At 31.8% G+C, this 25224-nt stretch overlaps 1 protein-coding gene across 1 annotated transcript in view; it reads right to left on the bottom strand.

Annotated features, from left to right (window-relative positions):
* The window catches only part of LOC148298973 (carbonic anhydrase-related protein 10-like), an 84864-nt gene that overhangs the window by 34875 nt on the left and 24765 nt on the right, over nucleotides 1-25224 (bottom strand). The window contains exons 2-5 of the mRNA XM_088276482.1: nucleotides 8236-8515; nucleotides 7320-7367; nucleotides 6932-7068; nucleotides 3033-3224 (exon numbers count right to left, since the gene is read on the bottom strand). Coding sequence (XP_088132608.1) covers nucleotides 3033-3224; nucleotides 6932-7068; nucleotides 7320-7367; nucleotides 8236-8335 — 477 coding nt within the window. The 5' untranslated portion in view covers nucleotides 8336-8515. The remainder of the gene's footprint in view (nucleotides 1-3032; nucleotides 3225-6931; nucleotides 7069-7319; nucleotides 7368-8235; nucleotides 8516-25224) is intronic.

Genomic DNA, 25224 nt, shown 5'->3' with positions numbered 1-25224 from the left:
TGGAATCTAATGATAGAGAGTAATATCTCAGATGTTTCTTTAAAGTCATAAAAGGGATGGTGCGTTTTTTACTAGGAAAGGTAATTCATTCCATTGCCTGGCCGCTTGGACAGAAAAAATTACTAAAGAATGATGTGTTATGGCGAGGAATGGAAAGTGTTCATTCTTCAAAGGCACTAGACTAGACCTGAGATGTATAAAAAAAATTCTGCGAGATATTTAGGTGCATTGGGTGTATTAAGAATATTATAGAGTAGCGTGACTATCGGTGAAACTACCGGTTTCGAAGCTAATCGCTTGTATTAATCAGTCTCGATAAAGAAGCGGGTAGCTTCGAAACCGGTAGGCATTATAATTAATTTATGTATTAAACGCTAATTTTTTTTATTGATTTGATTGAAGTAAAAAGAAGTTCTACAAATTAAACGCCAAATCCATAAATAAATTCTAATTGAGTTATAGTAAAATATTTATAGTGATTGGGAAAAGAAGCAGAGGAAGACCGAGAAAAACATGGCACGATCAGGTATGCCAAATACTTGAAAGTGGTCAGGTTAGGAGTCGTAACAATCGGCGGGTATGTATGAGGAGATGCATGAACGTGGAAGAGGCGAAGAATGTTTGCAAGGACAGAGTGGTGTGGCGCTCTATTCTCTCTGCCTACCCCTGCGGGAAAGCGGCGTGATGGTTAGTTAGTTAGTAAGTTAGGAAACAAAGTTATATTTAAATCATAAATAAATTATGTTGCCGGCCCTGTGTGAGCTTTGTGATTCAGCTGTCTCCCTCCCGCGCCGTAGTGCGCCATGATCGCTGATAGCATAAATTTATTTCATTAGGCACGGGGATGTTTCCGAAATAATCGATACGCTTTTGACCTTTCAAGCATTCGGATTCCACCCTCCATTCCGGCTCTTTATCTAACATCTACTCGAAAAAACACATAAAGATTTTCCCCTTCATTTACTTCGGATATTCCACTTTCCACGATTCAAAATCAAAGTGGTAACACTCTCTTAGTTTATCAGCGAGGACTTATATCTAGTCTCGCGTAGGGTGGAAAGCCAAAAAAGAAGAAGAAGAAGAAGTTACATGCCTATGTAAATGCAGTGTATTTTATTTTATTTATTTATTTCATAGATACATACATTTTTTTTTAACTATATGTATTATGTCTCTTTTAGGCATGGCCTGTGTTGAGCCGAATACTTACATGTTAATACAATTATTATTTGTTTTTCTTTTAAAATATTAGATTGTTTACATTACATTCAAAAGATACAATAACTATTTACAGTATAAAGGTTTTATAATGATTCAAGAAAACACTTCGTTTTTTACCACTTGAGTTTTATTATAGACTACATGTTTCAGAAGTTAAACTTCCATCATTCAGGTCTGTATAATAACAATAATGTAGTTACTATACAGACCTGAATGATGGAAGTTTAACTTCCGAAACATGTAGTCTATAATAAAACTCAAGTGGTAAAAAACGAAGTGTTTTCTTTAATCATTGTAACATGTCTTACCACAAAGTTAATGCCGAAACAATAAATAAAATAAAGGTTTTATAATAAAATAATTACACCTGGACTTAATTAATTCACTTTCTACCTTGTCACTTCCAACGAGAAGCGACCATCGACGGACACTGCTCTTGAAGACATGATCACTACTGGAATTTTTATCAAATTATAGACAGCAAATTAAATATCTTTGGCGAAAGTAATGAAAAGTTTTTTTGAGCAAAACTTGTTTTAACGGATGGGCCAACATAGTTTATATTTAATGCTGCCCGGGTTAGGATATTTTGTTAAGTTCTTACCTAATCCATTTTATTCCAGAAGTAAATCAATGCTTCTTTGATGAACAGTTGACGCATGTCTAGGACCATGTAGCTTCTAAATAGTTCATTGGATGTGTACAGTGTACGTGTTTGATAATATCTTAATAAGACGAAACGCGTCATAAATTATCATTTACTTTTATGTTAATAAAAGTGAGATTCAATCCAATAACCGTGTTTAATTTTGGATATGTTACCCAAAAATTAAATATGGATCTATACCAACTGTCTGCAGTTACAAAAAAATAAGAGTACGGTTAATGGGTGCCTTAGCTTATTTAAAGAGTAACGTTTAAAGATCAAATGGACTGACGGTCATGTAACGTAAATGGACGTAACTAGGCGAAACAATTGGCACAATTTACGGAGCTGACGACCAAGTAACAAGTATTTGGACACACTCAAAATGTTGTAAATAAATTGTCTGGTCAAATTATAAGCTTAATAATAAAAATGAAAATGGTATTTTCTGGCGTTTCTCATGTGTGTGATTATAATCCAGAATTCGGATCTCACATACTAATATAAGAGTTTCTGCTTAGTAAAAAGCTTCTTTACATCTCACCAATAGATGTCTCCATTGAAGTTCTAGTGATTCAAGAACAAGGTTTCTAAATTGGTTCATATAATTGGCACAATATTAATTTTTATGTGTGTTTTTTTTAAATAAAATACAACTTACTAGACTCAAAAAATCTGTGTTTGATTTAAAATTAATACATAAATTAAAATGGAGTTCTACAAATTAAACGCCAAATCAATAAAAAAACATTTAATTCTATTAAAACGTATGTCATATTGTTTGTCAAAATTAAACACCACTTTGTGAGTACCACTTTATAAAATATATTTTATTACTCTCGATTACTTTCGAAAACTACAGATGCTTACTTTTCACCTGTAAACATGTGTAGTTTTCGAAACTAATCGTGTAATGAAATAAAACTTATTGTGGTTTTATCCAAGTGTTTTTTTTTTTAAACACTTGGTCAGGAGTCGTAATAATCGTCGGGTATGTATGAGGAGATGCATGAATGTAGAAGAGGCAAAGAATGTTTGCAAAGACAGAGTGGTGTGGCGTTCGATTCTCTCTGCCTACCCCTGCGGGGAAGCGGCGTGATGGTTAGTTAGTTAGTTTTTTTTTTAAATATTATAAAATATTATTTATTTTTATTTTGAACCTTACCTCTCCTGGAAAGCTGTATCCTTGAATATGATGTTCAGATCCTCGATGGTTCTCCGTCCCATAGTGGATGTATATCTCCTCGAACTGGTATCTGTAGGCCAAGGGACCTCCAGAGATGTTCACGTGTTGCTTGGAATCCTTGTCGGCTCTGAACACCAGCGACTGTCCAGTGTTCTGAAGGATCCCGCTCACCTGAGAAATAATACTTTGCATTAACTTACATGCCCCGCTGACAGTGATAGGGTCTTTGAAAGCATTCGCAATGAGATAAAAATATTATATTATTTATTGATTCGACATCGACTTTGTGGAATGACATGTGGATTATTTTTTTAAAATTATTAATATAGAATTTAATGAGTTTTATTTATTTATAAGACTAGTTTCAAGAGCTTACAGATGTTTTCATCTTCTGGTAAAAATTAAAACTAACGAACAAAAAATATATTTAAGGGTATGTATAGGATGATAAATTAAGGAACAAGTGGTATATTCAAGAGTTAAATTTTTTTTTAGTAAAAATATTTATTTTGACCCACAAAAATTTTGCATGCTTGATTGAATACTTTTTAAATAGATGATAATTTTTAAATGGAATTTCTTCGAAAGATATCTAGAGGATGACTTAAGAGTTCAGAGTATCATACATGATTAAAAGGTGAAGGACATTGGTACTATGAACTATGCTAGGACACAAAATGCTGAACCCACTTCTAGTGAAACATAAGGTATGTTGATGACAGTCAACAGTCCGCCTTCTTCTGAGGAGTGGAACTTGGTTTCCTCCCAGCAATAAGCAAATACTGAGAAGTTCCCGATTAGCCCACACTAGATTATCCTTCCTGTTTCCAACACGGGTTTAAATAAAATATCTAAGTATAATTTATTTGTTATATTTGAAGCAAAAACGTGATTTTCCATTTTAGAATTAAAATATAACATTGTTTTAAAATCACAATAAATATTTTATCATAACTTTTAATTAAAGTTACAATCAAACACTGATTTTTTAAGTTTACTAAGTTGTACAGAGGACGACCGAGGAAAACTAGGCACAATCAGGTATGTCAAATACTTGAAAGCGGCCGGCTCAGGAGTCGTAATAATCGTCGGGTATGTATTAGGAGATGCATGAATGTAGAAGAGGCAAAGAATGTTTGCAAAGACAGAGTGGTGTGGCGTTCGATTCTCTCTGCCTACCCCTGCGGGGAAACGGCGTGATGGTTAGTTAGTTAGTTACTAAGTTGTATTTTATTGTTAAAAAACACTAAAAAATTAATTTTGTTACAATTGTTTCGCCTTGTTATAGCATTTTCAAACAAATGCCATAATTGTCACAGAATTAAATTATATGTGTTTTTTTAACTATAAAATATTACAATTTAGTAGACTCAAAAAATTAGTGTTTAATTTTTATATTTAACATATAAATCAATAATTAAAATATAACTTTGTTTTAAAATCACTATAAATATTTTATTATAACTTAATTATAATGTCTACCGGTTTCGAAGCAAACCGCTTCTTTATCAAGCATGATTTATACTAAAACACTATCTACATACATAACAAATTTTAAAATATTTTGGCCGCTAGGCAAAACAGCTTGGGTAGATCTCAAATGGCTTTATTTTTTGTGTTGATTAGCAGTAACAGTCAAAAGGGAACAGGGATGTTTTAATAACGGACTTTTAGAAAAACCGTTTAATTGTGTATTTATTAGTTGTTAATTATTATCAATTGCTTTTTTAATTTCTAATATTTCTAAGTAATCTAATTAAAATCCTCTGTTGCATGTGTGTAATATATTTCTTTTTTCTTCTTACCTCTATCCGCACCGAATGGTGCATAGGGCACTGAATCATATTGACGCAGTGTTATTTTGATGGTTACTTACATGAACGTTACTTATACTGCAGAGGCAGACAAGAAATTATTTAGACCTTTGTTTTTATTTAAAATACAGGTCAACAACAATGTGAGTCGAAGCTCACATTGGTGAGATGTCAATATAAATATATTTTGAGTGGATAAATTCTAGATTTGTGAACAAAGATTTGGACACACTCAAAATATCGTATAAATCTAAAACGATTACAATTTTCTAAAAGTCGTACTAGCCACAGCTGCTGGCGGTACTTCACATGGGTAATTAAACTATCCGTTCGGGGGGTGTTCGGCCCTATCTATGGCGGGAGGCTCTACTCTGCAATATTAACCGTCACTATTTCCGGCTACAAGGGGCTTCCGGCGGATTACGACGGCCGAATGTAGGCTTTGCCTAAACTCGGAACGGAAATGCAACATTGGAGGGACTTGGCGAAAACGCCCCCGCACGAGGCTTATTTTACGAATATCTGACGTCATGGCTTGATATGTACCAACATGATAATTTAAGCGTTTTAAACTATACTTCTAAAATTCAATTAACGCGTAATTCATATAAAAATAATTATAAATTCGATGCTGCGCGAAACCTTTCTTTATATGGCTTAGTACAATATAACCTTGTGATGGGGATCGTACAATGAAAAATGTAGTCCACCATACAACATCACACATGCATTTGTGGAGGTCGTCACCAAAACGTTACATTTCCATTATAAATGATTTTAAGTACTTATGTATTCTGGCTTGAAAAATTACTAAGTTTTGGTGCGATTTAATGATTTCATATTGGTTTAACACAGGATTGGTCACGTTTTGTTGCAACATTAATTAAGATTTCGATAGAATACAGTAAGCAGAACAGATTTGCATCTAAAAAAATTTTTGTGTAATATTGGAAATGTAACTTTTTGTGAGGACTTCTACATTTGAAGTACACAAAAACACACAGCAATTGAGTTATGCAATGTTTTCTGAGGCGACCCTCTAGTCTGACAAGCATTTCACGAGAGCCCTAAATATCGTTGTTAATTTTTTTTAATTTTTTTACATTAATGTTTATCCAACAATATATGTTTGTTTATAGAAATACGGAGAAGACCTACAGGTGCAGGTAAAAAAAATATGTATTATATGTACAAGGAGAATTATTTTTTGATAAATGTTGGTATAAGAGATATGGGTATGTTGCTGACAGAAGTGAGAACAACATCCCACAACCGTGTGAAAACCCACGTAGTCTGGCAAGCGGTCATGCTAAAATAGTCTCTCCTTAAAAACAGTCACTTAGAGCTCCTAGTAGTATGTAGAATAAACCGAAGTCAAAGAACTAGCAATATTTTACTGACAACCTTCCACCTCTTGATCCCACAATAGTTGGAAAATCGAAAGTCATGGTTTTAGAAAGAGACAAATTTAGATCTGGGTGTAAAATAGTACCAAATAGAGTAATTATGGAACAGATATATAACTGTTCAATTTATTCCACAAAGACAATTTGTTAGATGTTAATTACCTCAATTTGTGTAGATTTAAAATTTTGCTTGGATTGTTTATTGAAGAGACAGATTTAAGCTCATTTTACTTGTAAACGTATCACTCATGTAGTACATGCTTGCTAACTTTTAACTTTTTCATGTTTTTAAGTTTTTTATTTTATTAAAAAAAAGTTTATAAATATTTTTTTCTAATAGTCAAGTAATTCGTATTTTGGTATTTTATATTAACACTATTATTCTAGTTCTAATTCTTATATCTTTTATATTCTTGCCAGTGTCCTTTACTATGACCTAAATTATATTGTTTACCCACACACAGGCCATGTCTTTGTGGGATTTTTTTTTGTATTTATATTTTATTCATATTTTTTTGTATTTGAATTTTTGTCATGTTTGTATAACGCAAAAGAATTTAAAATAAAGAAGAAAAAAAGATAGATGGTTTCGTATATTTAGGAAGTATGTTTTCTAAGGTTGAAAGAAAGTAATATTTTTTTTATAAAATGCCCTTACCTTATGCTTGTCGAGATGGATATTTCGAAGCCCCGGGTCAAAAAGTAGTTTTTCAGGTTCTACGTTGATAGGACTCTGTCTTCTTCCCTTATTGCACATGTTCCACTGTGGATTTATAAGACCCCAAAAGTTTGGACCTAAAATACAAAAAAAAACATCAGATCTTTTTCTTACAATCTAGTGTGATAAGTGTTTTGATGCATTCAATGATATTATCCATTACTGTAATTATTATGTTTACCAAGTAAAATTTAAATTCAGAAAGGATAGAAAAATAAAGTGATTGGAAAATCATCTTTGGAAATAATCACTAGCTTAACTTACGTATTAAAAGTTTAAAAATGCATGTGTTAAAAATATTATAATAAATAAATAAAAATTATGTTACCTGATATTCCATCGTATGTCCACCATTCTTCCCAGCTTGCAGATATATCTAAAAAAATATCTCATTTATATTTCTTGTAAGTGAATATTTTCATAATTAAAATGTAACTTTGTTTTAAAATCACTAAATATTTTATTATAACTTAATTAACGTTTACCGGTTTCGGAGCTAACCGCTTCTTTATAAAGACTGATTAACATTTTAATTTTTAAATGGAAAAATTACAATGTTAGTGCTTCAAATATAAATTATATCAATATTTTAAATTCAAATTTATAAAAATGTTTACTTATAACTTTTGTATTTAATGTGATAATCAAACACTGATTTTTTGAGTCTACCAAGTTATATTTTATTGTTAAAAAACGCTTAAAAATAAGTTTTGTTACAATTGTTTCGCTATGTTATAGCATTTTTAAACAAATGCCATAATTGTCACAGAATTGGATTATATCTGATTTTTAACAACTATAAAATACAATTTAATACACTCAAAAAATCAGTGTTTGATTTTAACATTTAATATATAAATTAACAATCAAAATGTAACTTTGTTTTAAAATCACTATAAATATTTTATTAAAACTTAATTATAACTTCTACCAGTTTTGAAGCCAACAGCTTCTTTATCAAGACTGATTAATACAGATGATCTATTAAATCAATCAGTCTTGATAAAGAAGTGGTTAGCTTCGAAACCGGTAGACATTAAAATTAAGTTAAAATAAAGTTAAAATTCATAGTGATTTTAAAACAAAGTTACATTTTCACTGTAAAATGGAAAATCACAATGTTAGTGCTTCTATATAAATTATTTATAAAATATAAATTAAAATGAAGAAAGAATTCCACAAATTGAAAGTAAAATCTATAAATTAAATTAAAACAACTTTATATAAAAAATGTGTATTCTTACCTTTGATTAGGAAAGATAGTATAATAAGAAAAAGACACCATCCTCCCCTATTGCACCAAAATTTATTTCTATCACTAGTAAGTCTTTGTGAATAAATCATTTTAACTCAAAAAAATATTATTTTTTTAGCAAAATACATTGCTCATACTCGACAGTTAATATTATTTTGTCATTTTTGAAAAAAACTTTGAAAAGAACTGGTTTTTAAATCACTGCCACTCGCACTTTTACTCGCACATTGTCCTGTTGAATTTGTTTGTAGTTTGTTGAATTTCAGAACCTGAGGACAAAGAAAAGAGTTGATTATTAATAAATTGTGGGAAAAAACTACAATCATTATTTTTAAAAAAAGATATATAGATGTCAATATCGAAATGAACGGAATCAAAGAATTCACTCCATTTTCGAACTGAAAAAACATAAGTATATAATCTGGGTATTCTCCATTTATGAGTTATTTTTACATATTTGACATTTCAACAAAGATGAAGAATATGGAAGTCTGGAAATTCACAGGGCTAAATAAAATAAAATAAATTACTCAACATTTAAAACAGCCTAAAACGCACATGGGGATGAAGGTAATGATTAAAGGATAAATACAATATCTGAAATTTGAGTAGCCTTGTTGTTTATCATGGGTAGAATGGTGAATGTAATGTGGTGGTGGTAATAAAATGATCAATTAAACCAGTCTATGGCAAGTCGTAAGTCCTGTAAATGACCAGACTTACAAGATATCTTCAACTTTTCGAGATGCCAATAAAAAATGTGTAAATGAAACACCTCATTCGGGATCAGAGAAAATTACCATTTAAAAAAAAATGATACATTTACGACCTTTTAGATGAATACTTCCGTACTGCTCTGTAAATCTCCAGTCATCCATATTCTTCTTCATATTTGTTAAGAGAAATATCCATTTAATAATATTCTTCTTCTTCTTCTAACCCTTATCCGCACCCCAATGGTGCATAGGGCACTGCGTAATATAAACGCATTATTATCTTGACCGTTTACACATGAAGGAAAGGTGATCAGCCCTCCGCTTCTGGTACTAATCCAGGGAAATATTGGATAAATATTAGAGTGAAATAATCACTTATATTTTTTTGACCCCCTGGGAATCGAACCCGAAATCTCCAGAACGATAGCCGAGCGTGCTGACCATTACACTACGGAGGTGGACATAAATATTACAAAAAAACACTCTCCTTATTATTCTTTATTCACTTTGTGTAATACTCGTACCAAAAGCACTTATTCGTGACTACCGATTTCGGAAAATCATTCCATCATCAGGTAATTAAATTAAATATATTATTAGATTAAAACCAATATTTTTAGCTTGTCCACTTTATTTTTATTTGACCAGCGATCGGGTTTCGTCGTTACCGACATCATCAGACTGGTGGGAGGCTATACAAATTGTTGTGTTATATATAAAACAAGGCAGGAGTTGATAACCATGATTTTTTTATATAAAACATATCAATTTGTATAGCCTCCCACCAGTCTGATGATGTCGGTAACGACGAAACCCGGTCACTGGTCAAATAAAAATAAAGTGGAAAAGCTAAAAAAATTGGTTTTAATGTAATAATATATTAAAATGCAATGCCATCACGAAGTGTCAGTGGATAATATAAATCTATTAATTAAATTAAAATTATTACGATTTGACATTTGTATAAAAAAATATTACTCTTACAGAACACCCACATTTGGACAAAACTCACATTTGTGAACAAAGATTAAGACACGGTCACAATATAGGGAAAATAAGTCAATTTGTTGGGGATTATAAATGAAGATTGGGGTCTCAACATTTATATGAAGCCAGTCCATTAACCCTCTCGGTCCCGTGGAACGGATGAGCGAACAGCCCGCTAAATGGGGTGTCGCTCGTTTGCCAGACGAAACGATTTAATAAACACATAATTACGGGCGCGAGGGGGTTAAACAACAGTCTAAGGAACTGGGGGGGTAGGGGTGAATAATAAACTACTTCATTTGAAATTACTTTGTGGTGGGAGAACCCATGATTATAGGATATTATGAAGGAAGTTATCATGCTCTATTTAATTGTGTTATTATTGTTTCACATTTTTTTAATTAAATTTTACTTGGTGAATACCTAAAAAACAATACGATTGTTACTGTATTTTATTGTATAAACAGATTTCTTAAAAACTTTTCAGAAATATTTCAATTTATTTATTGATTTGGCGTTTTATATGTAGGACTCCATTTTAATTTATGTATTCATTTGAAACCAAACAAAGATTTTTTTGGGTCTACTAAGTTGTATTTTACTAACAAAAACACATATAAAATTAAAATTGTGACATTCGTTTGATAATACCCTTGACATTCGTTTGATAATACCCTAACAAGGAGAAACAATTGTCACAATTTAAATTTTTTATGTGTTTTTGTTAATAAAATACAACTTAGTTTACTCAAAAATCCGTGTTTAATTTAAAATTAATACATAAAATAATATTTCAATTACTGTGTATTGCATCCAGGAAAATTTACATCAATTTCGAACAAAACACAATTTCTCTCGTTTGCTTTGAATGCAGATATTATCTCCGTATATAGTGGAGGAGCTTTTAAGCCACTAGTGCTTTAATTCAAACAGTTGATACATAAAACATCAGCTATTAATCTATCGATTTTCCCAGCTTTCATTTTGCCTATTAAACCGGGAACAATGGAGCTTTAAAATTTAAATGCAATTACATTAAAAGCTTTCAACATTTATTAGTGCGGCTCAAGGAATGTACCGGGTAACAAAGCTACAGAGAATATTACAAATCAGATTACATATTCATGATTAAAATTAATGCTTCCGCCTTAATAATTTGTCCTTCGTTATAAAGATCTATTAAATAGTTGGAATCGACGTATTTAATTCCTGTTATTATGTATTGTAACCCATATAAATAAAGACAGTCTGTCTTTGCGTTTAACGGTAAGCGCTTCTTCTTCTTCTTCTTTTAGGACTAGGTCCTGTCATTCTCGTGTCGGTCCTTGGAAGTGGAAGACCAGCTATCCTTCCATCGTTTAGGTGGTCTTCCTGGGGGTTTGATCCCACCTATGCTGCTGTCCGCTGCCACCCTCACCACTCGATCTGAACTCGCTCTTCTCACATGATCTCTCATGATCTTAACGGTAAGCTCATTTATATAAAATGTGCTGGAGGTCCTTAGTTCGATTCCTGCGTGAGATATTAACAATAAATATGGGAAGGATATGGAAGCCTGGGCATTTACGGGGCTGACGAACGTCATAGGCTGGTTTAAGTGATCACTTTACACACGTGTAACATTCACCAATTCTACCCATTACTGACAGCCACACTACTCAAATTCTTAGAAGTTCTATATATATGAACCAATTTTGAAACATTGTTCTTGAGTCACTAGAACTTCACTAAAGACATCTATTAGTGAGATGAAAAGAAGCTTTTTTATTGAGCAGAAACTCTTTTATGCCCAGACTTCCATATCCTTCTTCATCTTTGATGAGATGTCAAAAAATAATATTAAAATAACTCCTGTAATTGGAGATAATCCAGATTATGTGAACAAGCATTTGGACATACTCAAAATGTTGTAAATAAATATGGGAGTCGAACACTGCAATATATCGTTCCGAACATTTTTAATTTGTTGCCGACGGATGTTAGAGGTCGAAATAAAATATGGAACAAAGGCAAAATAAAGGAATGTGTACATGATCAATAGTTAAAAACAAACTAACTAACCATCACGCCGCTTCTCCGCAGGGGTAGGCAGAGAGAATAGAACGCCACACCACTGTGTCTTTGCAAACAATCTTCGCCTCGTAGAAGAGGCGAAGATTTATGCACCTGACTTGAATACTTTCAAGTATTTAGAGTACTCGATCATGCCAAGTTTTTTTCCGGTCTTTTTCTGCTTCTATTTTCAACAACATTTGCCTCACAAATAATATATTGTCCATTCTTTACTCATTAATACGAAATTTGTTTTTTTTTTTATTATTTCATTATAATAGCATAACGTAACATATTAAATTTCAAATAATTTAAAATCGATACATTTAAACGTTACTTTTGATCACCCCTTATAATAACGGTTTCATGTTCCATAAGTTGAATTATTAATATTATTCCCAAACCCTTTTTCAGCCTTGGTACATCAAATTGATTTTGTGATCGAAGAACCGGATGTTCTGTTACGTATTATAAAATAGCATTAAAATCTTCCAAATCCTCAAATGTATGATATATCAAAAACTGCTTAATAATAATGAAATTGTTAGGAATGTGGGTATATTGATGACACTTTGGTGACAACAACATAGCCGCAATCGTGTGCATACCCGCATAGTCTGCCAAGTGCATTCTAGATTTGTCTCTCCTAGAAATCTGTCACACAGTATTTTTTTTTACAATTAAACACTTGAATATACCACTTAAGGAGTTTTATTTCTATAAAAGACTAGTTTCGAAAACTTACAGATGTTTTCATCTTCTGGCAAAATTAAAACTAACGAACAAAAAATTTATTTAGGGGTATATATAGGTTTTTGTCCACCTAAATAGTGTAATGGTCAGCACGCTCGACTATCATTCTGGAGGTCCCGGGTTCGATTCCCAGGAGGGGGGTCAAATAAATATTAGTGATTTTTTCACTCTAATATTTATTCTATATCACCCTGGACTGGTACCTGTAGCGGAGGGCTGATCACCTTTCCTTCATGTGTTAACGATCAAGATAACACTGCGTTTATATGCAGTGCCCTATGCACCATTGGGGTGCGGTTAAGGGTTAAAATATAGGTTAATTAATATAGGAAAGGGAGCGGGGGTTAAGGAACAAGATTTTTTGTAAAAGGAAACATAGATAATAATGGTGACGTATTTTGAAACAGTATTTTATTAATTAACGTTTTATCTGAATTTAAATTTGTATGCATTTGTAAATTTCTAAATTATTCATGACTTAAATTCAACCTCCCTTCCTTCCATATATGTATTTAAATTCGTCATACGAGGCATCACTCTATATTCGCAATAAAATTGTCAGGCATGGAGCACACCCCTGATTTTTAGAATGAATTTTAGAGTAGAGAATAAAAAACACAATCTAAATTTTCAAGCCTACAGGTTTCATTAACACGTATGTTTATACCTTGAGGGCTTAAAGCTGCGTTCATACAATTGTATTATAAATTAACTTAATTTATGAAGTATTTGATTAGAGATTCATTGCATACTGACATCTGGAAAAACCTTTCCTGAAATTATTACGATTCCCGCAGAGGAAATATTCAACAAATTATAACTTGCGACGGTAAAATTATATGCTTAAACAATCCTTACATATGCATTTCAAATATTTACTCTCGCATAACACAAGAAGATCAATACAATTTAAATACATGTTTTAAATGTAACTTTAACAATGCTACTTGAATACCATTTTGTTCCTTGAATATTTTTTGCAGGTACTTTGTGGCACATTTTATAAACTTTTTTAAATTAAACACCTTTGTTTTAACCACTTTTTTTTATTATATGTACACTTTAACCTACCTGTTTCAACAATAACCTTATCATCATCAGGGCTTATTAAATTCTAAAACATTAAAAACATTAAATAATTTTTTTTTTTTTTAAATTAGTATTTTAATGTTTCCAATGCTTTAGAATTAAATTAACTGTGACGATGACAAGGTTATTATCGAAACCGGTAGGTTAAAGTGTACTAATAATAAAAAAGTGGTTATAACAAATTTGTTCAATTTTATAAAGTTTATAAAAACCATTTTGAATTCAAATGTTTTTAATATAACTTCAACAGTGTTAGATGAATATCATTATAATTTATGTGTTAAAATAACGTTACCAATTGTAGATGAATACCATTTTAAGAAATGTTTTATTAAAATTAAAACTTCACCAATGTAAAATGAAAATTTGTTCAATTAATATTTTAAATGTAACTAAAACATGTTACATGAATACCATTTCATTTATTGTTTCGGCATTAACTTTGTGGTAAGACATGTTACAATAATTAAAGAAAACACTTCGTTTTTTACCACTTGAGTTTAATTATAGACTACATGTTTCAGAAGCTAAACTTCCATCATTCAGGTCTGTATAATAACTAAAATATAAAATATAAAATTGTTCTATAAATCCCCCTATCCTTATTTATAGAACAATTTTATATTTTATATTTTAGTTATTATACAGACCTGAATGATGGAAGTTTAGCTTCTGAAACATGTAGTCTATAATTAAACTCAAGTGGTAAAAAACGAAGTGTTTTCTTTAATTATTGTAATACCATTTCATATTATTTTTTTGACATCTCAAGATAAAGAAGAATATGGAAGTCTGGGCATTTACGGGGCTGACGACCGTCATAGGCTGGTTTTTACACACTAAAATTAACTCCTTTGGAGATAATCCAGATTTGTGAACAAGTATTTGGACACACTCGGTGTGTTGCAAATACCGTTTCAATGAATGTTTTAAATTAAACCAAATTGATACGGTGAGTGGTTTTCTACTAATATTATTAACATTTTTGTAAAAAAAAGTAAAAATTTCTAACCACAAAGTAAATGCTTTAAATATTAATAATATTTAGAATAAATTCAAATACAAAACCACAATAATACTTCATTAAAAATTAAATTATAACTTGTTTCCCTTTGCTTATGATTTGAAATAATGTTCTACTTTGCAAATTATACTTTTATTTGACAAAAATTAAGCTCTTACTTAATGCGAACAGCAAACAACCCTTAATAATTTTTGACCGGCCGAAAACCACAATGTTTGGCATCAATGTCCTTAACTATTGAAAATGTCCTTTTAATTGATGCAAACAAAACCAACCCCTTTGTCCGTCTACTTCAAGACTGACATCTATTGAGTTGAACCGAAAATTAGGGTTATTACAACACCTTGAGAACCAGCATACTTATTAAATTTTTTTCACTTGTTTATTTTTTTAGCTTTCACAATTTTTATAATTTATTTTTAAAAAATATCCTGTTATATACTTTTTTATTACATACGTATCATTTCATTCCAAATTTGTTGAAATATCGAAATTTTTAATGAATTAAGAAACAAAATAACTATCCAAACATTACGCTGCTTTCCCGCAGGGGTGGGCAGAGAGAATATAACGTTTGTAATATATGTTTGTTTGAGAATATATGTCTTTGCAAACATTTTTCGACATTTCCACATTCAGGCATCTCCTCATACATACCTGCTGATTATTTTCTTGACCTGACCACTTTGAGTATTTGAAATACTTGATCGTGCAAGTTTTCTTCAGTCTTCTTCTGCTTCTTTCCAATTACATTCGCCTCATAAATTCGTTTTACACGTCCAAACCATCTCAATACACCTTTCTTAATTATATTACCATTTGAACATCTATCACACACTGTTTTGCCGCACATTGAAATGTATGTTAAAATACGTACACATATATGTATATATATATATATATATATATATATATATATATATATATATATATATATATATATATATATATATATATATATATATATATATATATATATATATATATATATATATATATATATATATATATATATATATATATATATATATATATATATATATATATAAATATATATATGTATATATAGGAGTCGTAACAATCGGCGGGTATGTATGAGGAGATGCATGAACGTGGAAGAGGCGAAGAATGTTTGCAAGGACAGAGTGGTGTGGCGCTCTATTCTCTCTGCCTACCCCTGCGGGGAAGCGGCGTGATAGTTAGTTAGTTTATATATATATATATATATATATATATATATATATATATATATATATATATATATATATATACATATATATATATATATATAAATTTGAAACAGCGCTGGGGATGATTGTGTTAAAGGGTAGGAAATAAGGGATGTACACAACATGTTTAGATGTTTACTCGTGACCTCCATTCGGTCATTAGGGGGTCGGAACATCTGGAGCCCTAACGAGAAAACTTTCTGCTTTCCTCCGGTCAATGAATGTCTGATGTGTGACCCGTGAACATGACAACTATGACTAGGCAATGTTTACTCGGCGATACTATGTACTTTACCTAAACTCTATCCCGAATACAAAGATGCCATTATTTTGTTTAATGGAGAAAAAACATTAAGGTTTTACCTAAATCTGTTACACAGTTAAAAGTTTAATAAGTGGCTTGATGTTTATTTTTAATACACTTTTATTAAATTTTTAAATTTTTAAATCGATCTCCTGAAAATCAAGTTTTTTGATATATGACGTTGTTGAAAGGAGTGAGCGTGTTCTGTTATGTGATAAATCATATATCTAGGATTTGCAAAAAATTGTATTAAGTGGTTGTCAATTATGGGCACGAGTGTTAAGTGATCACTTAATCAGCTAATGACAGGTTACAAGCCTTTTAAATACCTTTGCATCCATATTTTACTTACTCGATACCACTATTTCTTAAATTTTGTTGTGATACGTTTTTCGATCATTTTTAAACAACGGATGTATTATATTCTATTTGACGTATGACTCAATTTTTGTATTTTCTATATTTTTTTACTTAATTGTGATCGTATATGAAATACCCTATTAGTTTTTAAATCAACCGCAGTTTGGTGAAAACTATTTAAACAAATTTTAAAATAGGATAAAGTTTTGAACCTTTAGATGTATACGGTAACACGAAACTCGAAGTATACGAATATGGCATTATTTTATTTAGGTTTATTTTTTATATCTCGTTAAAATAATGAGTGTTGTAATGTTTTTTGTCTTCAGGGAGTGTGGAGTGTTTAGGTTAGATTAGGTCAAGTTTCTCTACAATGCTGAAGGTACCGGGTTCGATTATCAGGGGGATCAATTTAAATCAGTTATTTTAACAATATTATCCTCGACTGACAACATTGCCTTATGAAATTTTCACCAATCGACGATTATTTTGAGATGGTCGACCATTTGGTGAGAATAAGGATTACAGTTTTTGAATAAGTGTATTTTATTTTTTAAATTATATTTGTTGTTTCATGTAAAAATGATTAAGGAAACATTTGAGTTTATTAATGACTACTAGTGTCGGAAGTTAATCGTCCATCGTGTCAAGTCTGAATAATAACTCAGAGTTATTATTCAGACCTGACGATAGAAGTTTTGCTTCGGAAACTAGAAGTCATTCATAAACTCAAGTGGTAAAAAAACAAGTGCTTCCTAAATCATTTAAGTATTTTTTATAATGATATGCCAGTTATTTTGGCAAACTTGTACTTGTACTTCAAATATAACCATAACGCCGAATAAGTAGAGAAAATAGAACACATCACTCAAAAAGTCATCGGGCTGACACATATCATATATTGCAACATTGTTAACAGAGCCAATCAAGTCATGACATTTTGACAATAATTTTAAAGATCACAGCGGCTTTAGTGATCCCAGTTTTGTAATGTTAAAAACAAAAAATAAATAAAAAGCTGACGTTGAACGTGTACTGATAGAACATAAGTAAGTGATTCAAGAACAATGTTTCGAAATTGGTTCATATAAATAGAACTTCCAAGAATTTCAGTAATGTCAGGCTGTCAATGGGTAGAATTGGTGAATGTTACACGTGTGTAATAAAGTGATAACTTATACCAGCCTATGACTGTCGTCAGCCTCGTAAATACCCAGACTTCCATATTCTTCTTCATCTTTGATGAGATGTCAAAAATAATTTGAAAAATATCTCCTGTAATTGGAGATAATTCAGATTTGTGAACAAGTATTTGGACACACTCAAAATGTTGTATCTCATAAAATAAATAGGAAAACATATCTCTTTTCTGATTAAGCTTTTGTAATTAATAATTAAAGAAATAAGCAAATATTGTTATTAAACTTTTAAATTAGATTGAAAACACACGTTCAGAGATAGCTTTACCGGAAGATGCCCCCAGTGTGAGTGCGCGCGAAGTTAAGACAAATATTCGCCTAATTTTGTTCTTCATTCTCCACCCCTATTCCCTGCGACTACCCCCGTGTCCGAAGGCTGATTCAGTTTGTAACAGGATGCCAGAAGGCTGTATGAATGTACGCAAGTATAGAGGTTCATTGTAGAGACGTGTTAGGGTTGACACAAATAAATTCAATTTAAATTTGAATGTTAAATATGACACAAAAACCGTAATGTCTTTTTTACCTCATTCCCTATATAAGACGTTTCTTGATTATGTAACACTGCAGAACATATGAAATAATTTCGCTCTCTTTATTTATTTGTATTTTATTTCCCGATTCGTATTCTATTATTCGTATTATTTGTATTCGTTCACCTCCGTAGCGAAATGGTCAGTGCGCTCGGCTACCGTTCTGGAGGTCCCGGGTTCGATTCCTAGAGGGGAGTCTAATAAATAAAGGTGATTTTTTCACTGTTATATTCATTCAATATTACCCTGGACTGGTATCTGAAGCGGAGGGCTGATCACCTTTCCTTCGTGTGTTATGATCAAGATAACACTGCGTTTATATGATGCAGTGCCCTATGCATCATTGAGGTTCGAAAATGAAATTATTACGCAAAGCCAATGAATTTTAGTTTAAAGCAGTTTAAATGCATTTTTTTGTTATAATTTAAATGTAATAACTTTTTTTTTGTATGTACGTTTATTTTACCTTGTACGAGTCTATATTGAGCCAAAGTGTGGAAGAATAGAGCGGCTGATCTGCACTGCTTCACCTTTTTGTCCATACAATACGTCTTTGAAAACGTTTTAGTAAATATGTAAACCTACCTTATATTTATAAACAGGGTACAAACACTTAATGCAATTTTAAAAATACACATGAATCGTTTTAAACTTGTTTTCAAAATTCATCAATTCGGCAGTCACTTTGTGGTGAAATCTATCAATTTTAAATTTAAATTTAATATTAGTTTAACTTGATAAATACCACTTTTAATATTAATACTATTAATACGTTTAAATATAAGTTTGAGTCGAGAACTATATAAACTGTTCAACAAGATACTAGCAACATCTCATATACCTGCCGATTGGAAGACTAGTATCACAACCCCTATATTCAAAAAAGGACAGAAAAGTAACCCGGACAATTATAGAGGAATATCATTGTTATGTTCAACTCTTAAACTTTTCACACAGATCCTGAAGTCCAAACTAGAAGTGACCATTCAAAATAGCGAAGAGCAACAAGGTTTCCGAAAAAATCGTTCCACAACAGATGCAGTATTTATAGTGAGGCAAATAAAAAAAAAAGCTATTGAATATAATAGGCCGGCATTCGTATGCTTTATTGACCTCACAAAGGCGTTTGACCGAGCCAGACTTAATGATATAACGCAAATACTGGCTGAAAGAGGAACGCTCCCGGAAATAGTCAACATAATCAGGCAACTCAACTCAAACACAAACACCAGAATCAGAGTAGATGGTAATCTCTCAAATCCCGTTAGAGTCGGTACCGGCATCAGGCAGGGTGACAGTCTGAGTCCATTCCTCTTCAATCTCATCATGGATGGGATTGTGGAGGATATTAAAGGACTACATAAAGGATACAGACTGGGAGAGAAAACCATCCATGTTGTCTACTATGCGGATGATGCCGTTGTATTCGCTGAGACTGAAGGGGACCTGCAACTACTCTTGAACACATTCCACCTTGCTAGTCAAAAATTCAATATGGCTATATCCGCTACAAAGACCAAGAGTATGGTGTTCTCTCGCACCCCAGTGGGATGTAGCGTGACTGTGGACGGCGTCTTGGTAGAGCAGGTGGAAAAGTTTAAATACCTGGGTGTGGACCTATGTGCTCAGACGGATCTGCGATGCGAAGTGATGGGGCAAGTGAACAAAGCTGCAGCCATCTCAGGATGCCTGAAAAATGCTATATGGAAAAACCCTGAGATGAAGATCGGCAGCAAGATCAAGATATACAAAACTTGTGTCCGACCCATCATGACGTATGGAATCGAAAGTAGAGCAGACACCGCTGCCACAAAAAAACACGCTTAGAGTGTCAGAAATGAAGACTCTGAGAAGCATAACAGGCAAGAGTCTTCGAGATAGACTGAGAAATGCCAAGATCAGGGAAATATGCGAGATCGAAGATGTCGTTAGGTGGGGAAGGCAACGAAGAAGACAATGGTATGCGCATGTGAGGAGAATGGAACCATCCAGACTCCCCCCACATCGCATTGTACGGCCAACCCCATGGTAGACGACTCCCGGGCAGACCACCAAAGAGATGGGCCGATAGCTGGGAATCGACGTCGCAGGAGGCTAATCCCTCTTAAAAACAGGCCGTAAGGCCTACAATAAGAAGAAGAAGAATACGTATAATGATCTGCCTCCGTGGTGTAGCTACCGTGCTGGAGGTCCTGAGGTCGATTCCCAGAGGGAAGAAGAAAATAAATATTAGTGATTTTAGACTCTAATATTTATTTTATTTTACCCTGGACTGGTCCCCGAAGCGTAAGCGTGATAACTTTGCTTTTATGTAAGTAACAGATACAGTGCTCTATGCACCATTGAGTGCGGATAGAGTTAGAAGAATGAGAGGGTAAAAAAATGCATGCTGTTTTATTTTATTACTTGTCAACCTAATAACCGTCTATTTTCCCAGTACGCACGCAATCATCAGAAATAAAATAAAATTCCGGAAGCTGTGACAACCCTAATGTAAGGGTGACGGCTAGAACGGAACCGGATCGAGAACAATGCAGAGTTCCCGCCAAAACCTTACGGGATTCACAAAGCGCTGGAAGGGCGCGTTTGGCGGGAAAATGATACAAGGCTAACTGGAAATAATATTTCCACCCTTATTTTATCAATATCTTAAATAATATTCAATTAAAGACATGTTCTAATTGTTTTTGATAGATGATAGATGTTTTTGTGTGATATATGGAAAAATATAAGGCTGAGATAAGCATGCACACGTGAATCAAATGAGTGAAGAAATAAAAATAAACGAAATTATTAGAAGCAGAAAAAGACTGGCAAAATCAAGTATTTCAAATACTTCAAAGTAACGTTCACCAATTTTAACCATTATTGACAACCACACTATTTAAATTTTTGGAAGTTCTGTATACATATGAACCAATTGCGAAACGTTGTTCTTGAATCATTAAAACTTCACTAGAGACATCTATTGTTGAGATGAAAAGAAGCTTTTTTATTGAGTAGATACTCTTTTATTAGTATGTGAGTTCCGAATCCTAGAATATAATAATTTACTTCAGAAACGCCAGAAAATATAATTTTTATTATTTTAGCTTATAACCATATTCTTCTTCATCTTTGTTAAGATATCAATAAATTTCAATTTTAAAAAAAATGTTTTCACATCGCAAAAGGCGAAAACAAAAGGAAATCAATTCATTGTTAAAATGCCCATTTTGAAAACAGGATATCAAGCATGTTAAAAATGGTATTCTCCGAATCAGGTTGTACTTCCGGTTGAGCGGGAAGCAAGGCTGCCTCCCGGAAGTGACGACTAGCACACCCTAGCGTCGGCCATTGAAAAGTAAATATGGGCGATGGTTTTATGATATCTGAGCTCTAAATATTTGAAAGGGTTAATATAAGGGTGGGGTAGGTTCATTATTAGTACGGTAAGCAATTTAAGAGTTTTTGAATGATTTTGTATTTTTCACCATTTATTTACATGGGCTAACTTCGGCCAGTTATTAATAATAAATCCTTGAAAAATATTGAAAAACGCCGTCAGAAAATAAATTTGTTTTAATATTGGAATAAAAATGCAAGTTAGACAATAGATTGAATTATTTTGTATTTTTTGACCATTTATTTGATTTGGGCTAAGGTTATCAATAATAAATCCCTGAAAAATATTTAAAAAACGAGGACTGTAAATAAATTCGTTTTAATATTTTAATACTGATGTAGGGATGGACGATTGTGATATTACAATAGTTTGAATAATTTTGTATTTTTTTAACTTTATTTGCTACGGGCCAAACTCGGCTGGTTTTTTTTATCAAAAAAGTATTCTCGTCATTTCGAAATAATATACATGATAATATATCACATCATGTCTTAGTTATCACAATTAATATTAGTAAAACCAATCAATGACAATGAAAATATTGAATAAACCATTTTTTATAAAAATTTTTCGCTGTACAATATTTCTTTTGAGATGATCACTCACACTATCTCTCACACTGAATTTCTCTTATTCTTAATGTTTTAGGAAGTTTCACTTCAGTTTCTAAAGGCATGATTAAAAACGACGATTATTTTATGATTTGACTTGTGATTTTCTGATTTTAGTTCTATGATTTGATTTGTGAGTTTATTATTTTTTTCTATGACTTGTAATTTATGATTTTAGTTCTATGATTTTACTTGTGAGTTTAAACAATTCGATGATTCTAAGTGAGTATTGAAGTTACTGAAGCAAATAATTTTAGTTCTATGATTTTACTCGTGAGTTTATATTAGATATGAGTTATTCTACCTTATTATGCATCTAAATTATACTTCCAATTTGCGTATGAAGAATTTCGATCCCATATCTTTCCACCGGATTTCCTCTACATCTTTTTTATAACTAAAATTGTTTCGAATGGGGCAATAAATTAAAATCATTTCACTCTAATTCTGTTTTGATGCTTCCTTGCCGTAACCATTGAGGGCTTCGGAATACGAACTACCGTCGCATAATTTGGTTTTTTATTGCCCTTTTGCGTGATCTTAGCGCGTTAGAATCGGTGGAAAACTATCGTTACCCTCCCAACGCACAGTCTAGTTCAATCAGACGGAATGAAAGAGCTCTTATCAATTTCTCGGTAAGACAGATAACGTTATTTAAATACTTTAATCATTTTCACATGGTGGTCAATAAATGCTTGACAAATTTTTAAGACGCGAAGTCTTCACGCGCTGAAAATTGGACGTAATCAATGGTGAGTGAAAACTGGTAATGAAAAGGGTTGTACATATATAAATAATTATTATTTAGTTTTTATTTATTTATTTGATAATTTTAAGATAAATTATGGTACAGACAAAAGTCCAATATATAATATTCAAAATGAGTATTTTCCATTACTTGTGTTGAAATTGAAGGTAACAAGACTGAAACACAAATCGCTCACTCCTTTCAACAAGGTCATTTTCCGTTTTCAGAGTTTAAGAATAAAATTAAATGTTTTAAAAATAAATATCAAGCCACTTATTGAATTTTTTGCTGTCCAACACATCTTTTTATGTAAAACCTCAAGGTTTTTCTCCATTTGAAAAATATTTAGTATTTTTAAAAAAAATTATTAAAAAATATCTTTTCTTAAAAATGCACTTTCTGCCCTGTAGCGGGTAAATATTTAGTTAAAAATATAGCGCTTTTGCTGGGATAAAGTACATTTTCTAGGCATTCCGAAAACATGCATAACTGAAAATTCACGGTTTTTAATATATGACGTTGTTGAAAAGAGTGAGCGAAATTAGAAAGTAAAAAAGATAAGGAATCAAACAAAATTAGCAAAGGGCAAAAATGTAAAATACAAAACAATAAATGGATAAAGTAATAATAGCCGTATAAGAAAAATATAGGTAAGAAGCATGTTAAAAGGAAACAAACGAGAAAATATACCTTATCACTAACACAAATATCTTCCAATAAAATATTTCTTCCGTTTTTATGATGGATCCCTGAAATGGTTATATTTTAAGCATCTCAGGCAGCTGGTTAATTTGTAATAATATGCATAATTTGTAAATATATTTTTCGTTGATTAGAGCACTTGGTTACTATACTAGAGGTCTTGGGTTCGAATCCCGATGGTTAAAATAAATATTAAAATAAATTTCATTATTTTTTTATCGGACAAATTAAATAGCACTTTTTTTAGAAATCACTCCAAGGCCGCTTTATGTTTTAAAAATAATTTTAACATTGAAAAACGACATATTTTATAATATATACAAATTCAAACATACAGACATTTTTTCACACATTTTTGGCTTTTCCCAGTATGAGAAAAAAAATTGGTGTTACGATCTTGAATACATCTTAAGAAAAGCTTTCTCATTCTTACATAGATAGCTGTTGTGAACTTATATGTACTCCAATATGAGATTAATCTGGGAGTTTATCTGGGAGTTGCAAAATTTTGAATCAAGTGGTTGTCAATGAGCACGAGTGTAAAGTGATTATTTAACCAGCCTTTGTCAAGTCACAAGCTCTGTAAATACCCGGACTGCCAGATTCTTCTTCATTTTTGTAGAGAAATTGAAAAAAAATGTTTCTTTTTAACATTTGACGATCGTTTTTCCAACCTAGCTGATTATATTCCATTGACGAGTCAATCTTTTTTTTCTCAATTTCTGTTTAGATAATTGTAATCGTACGTGAAATACGCCACTGGTTTTTAAATCAACCACAGTTTGGCGAAAACTATTTAAACAAATTTGAAAATCGCTAAAGTTTTCGATGTGAGCCTCTAGCTGTACGCGGTAACACTAAACTCGTGGCTTAAATTTTGTGCATTTTTTTATATCAACCAACGTTTTGTTCATTTCTATTTAAACGTAATAAAACTTTTAATTTTCTTTGAAAAAGATTTGATCAGCCGATTTATTGATGTGTTTAATTAATAATGTATGAGTACTTTAGTTGTTAGACTTTTTTAAATTGAGATAATCCAGTCTACTTTTATCCTTTTTTGCCAATTCTGTGCTCCACTTCCATACATTAGGATTGGAATCAGGACTCCATTGTTTATGTTTTTTTATGGAAAAAAGTCAAATAAAAAAAACTTTTATACGACCCTTCATGACGTATGGGATCGAATGCAGAGCGGACACAGCAGTAAGAAAAATCGCTCTAAGAGTGTCAGAAATGAAGACTCTAAGAAGTATATTTGGCAATAATCTACAAGATAGAATAAT

The sequence above is a fragment of the Brachycentrus maculatus genome, unplaced genomic scaffold (genome assembly GCF_059751285.1).
Source record: "Brachycentrus maculatus isolate JH-2025_06_01 unplaced genomic scaffold, ASM5975128v1 h1tg001466l, whole genome shotgun sequence".
NCBI classification, from domain to species: domain Eukaryota; kingdom Metazoa; phylum Arthropoda; class Insecta; order Trichoptera; family Brachycentridae; genus Brachycentrus; species Brachycentrus maculatus.
The sequence above is the reverse complement of the archived record's forward strand: the minus strand, read 5'-3'. Positions and strand labels throughout refer to the sequence as shown.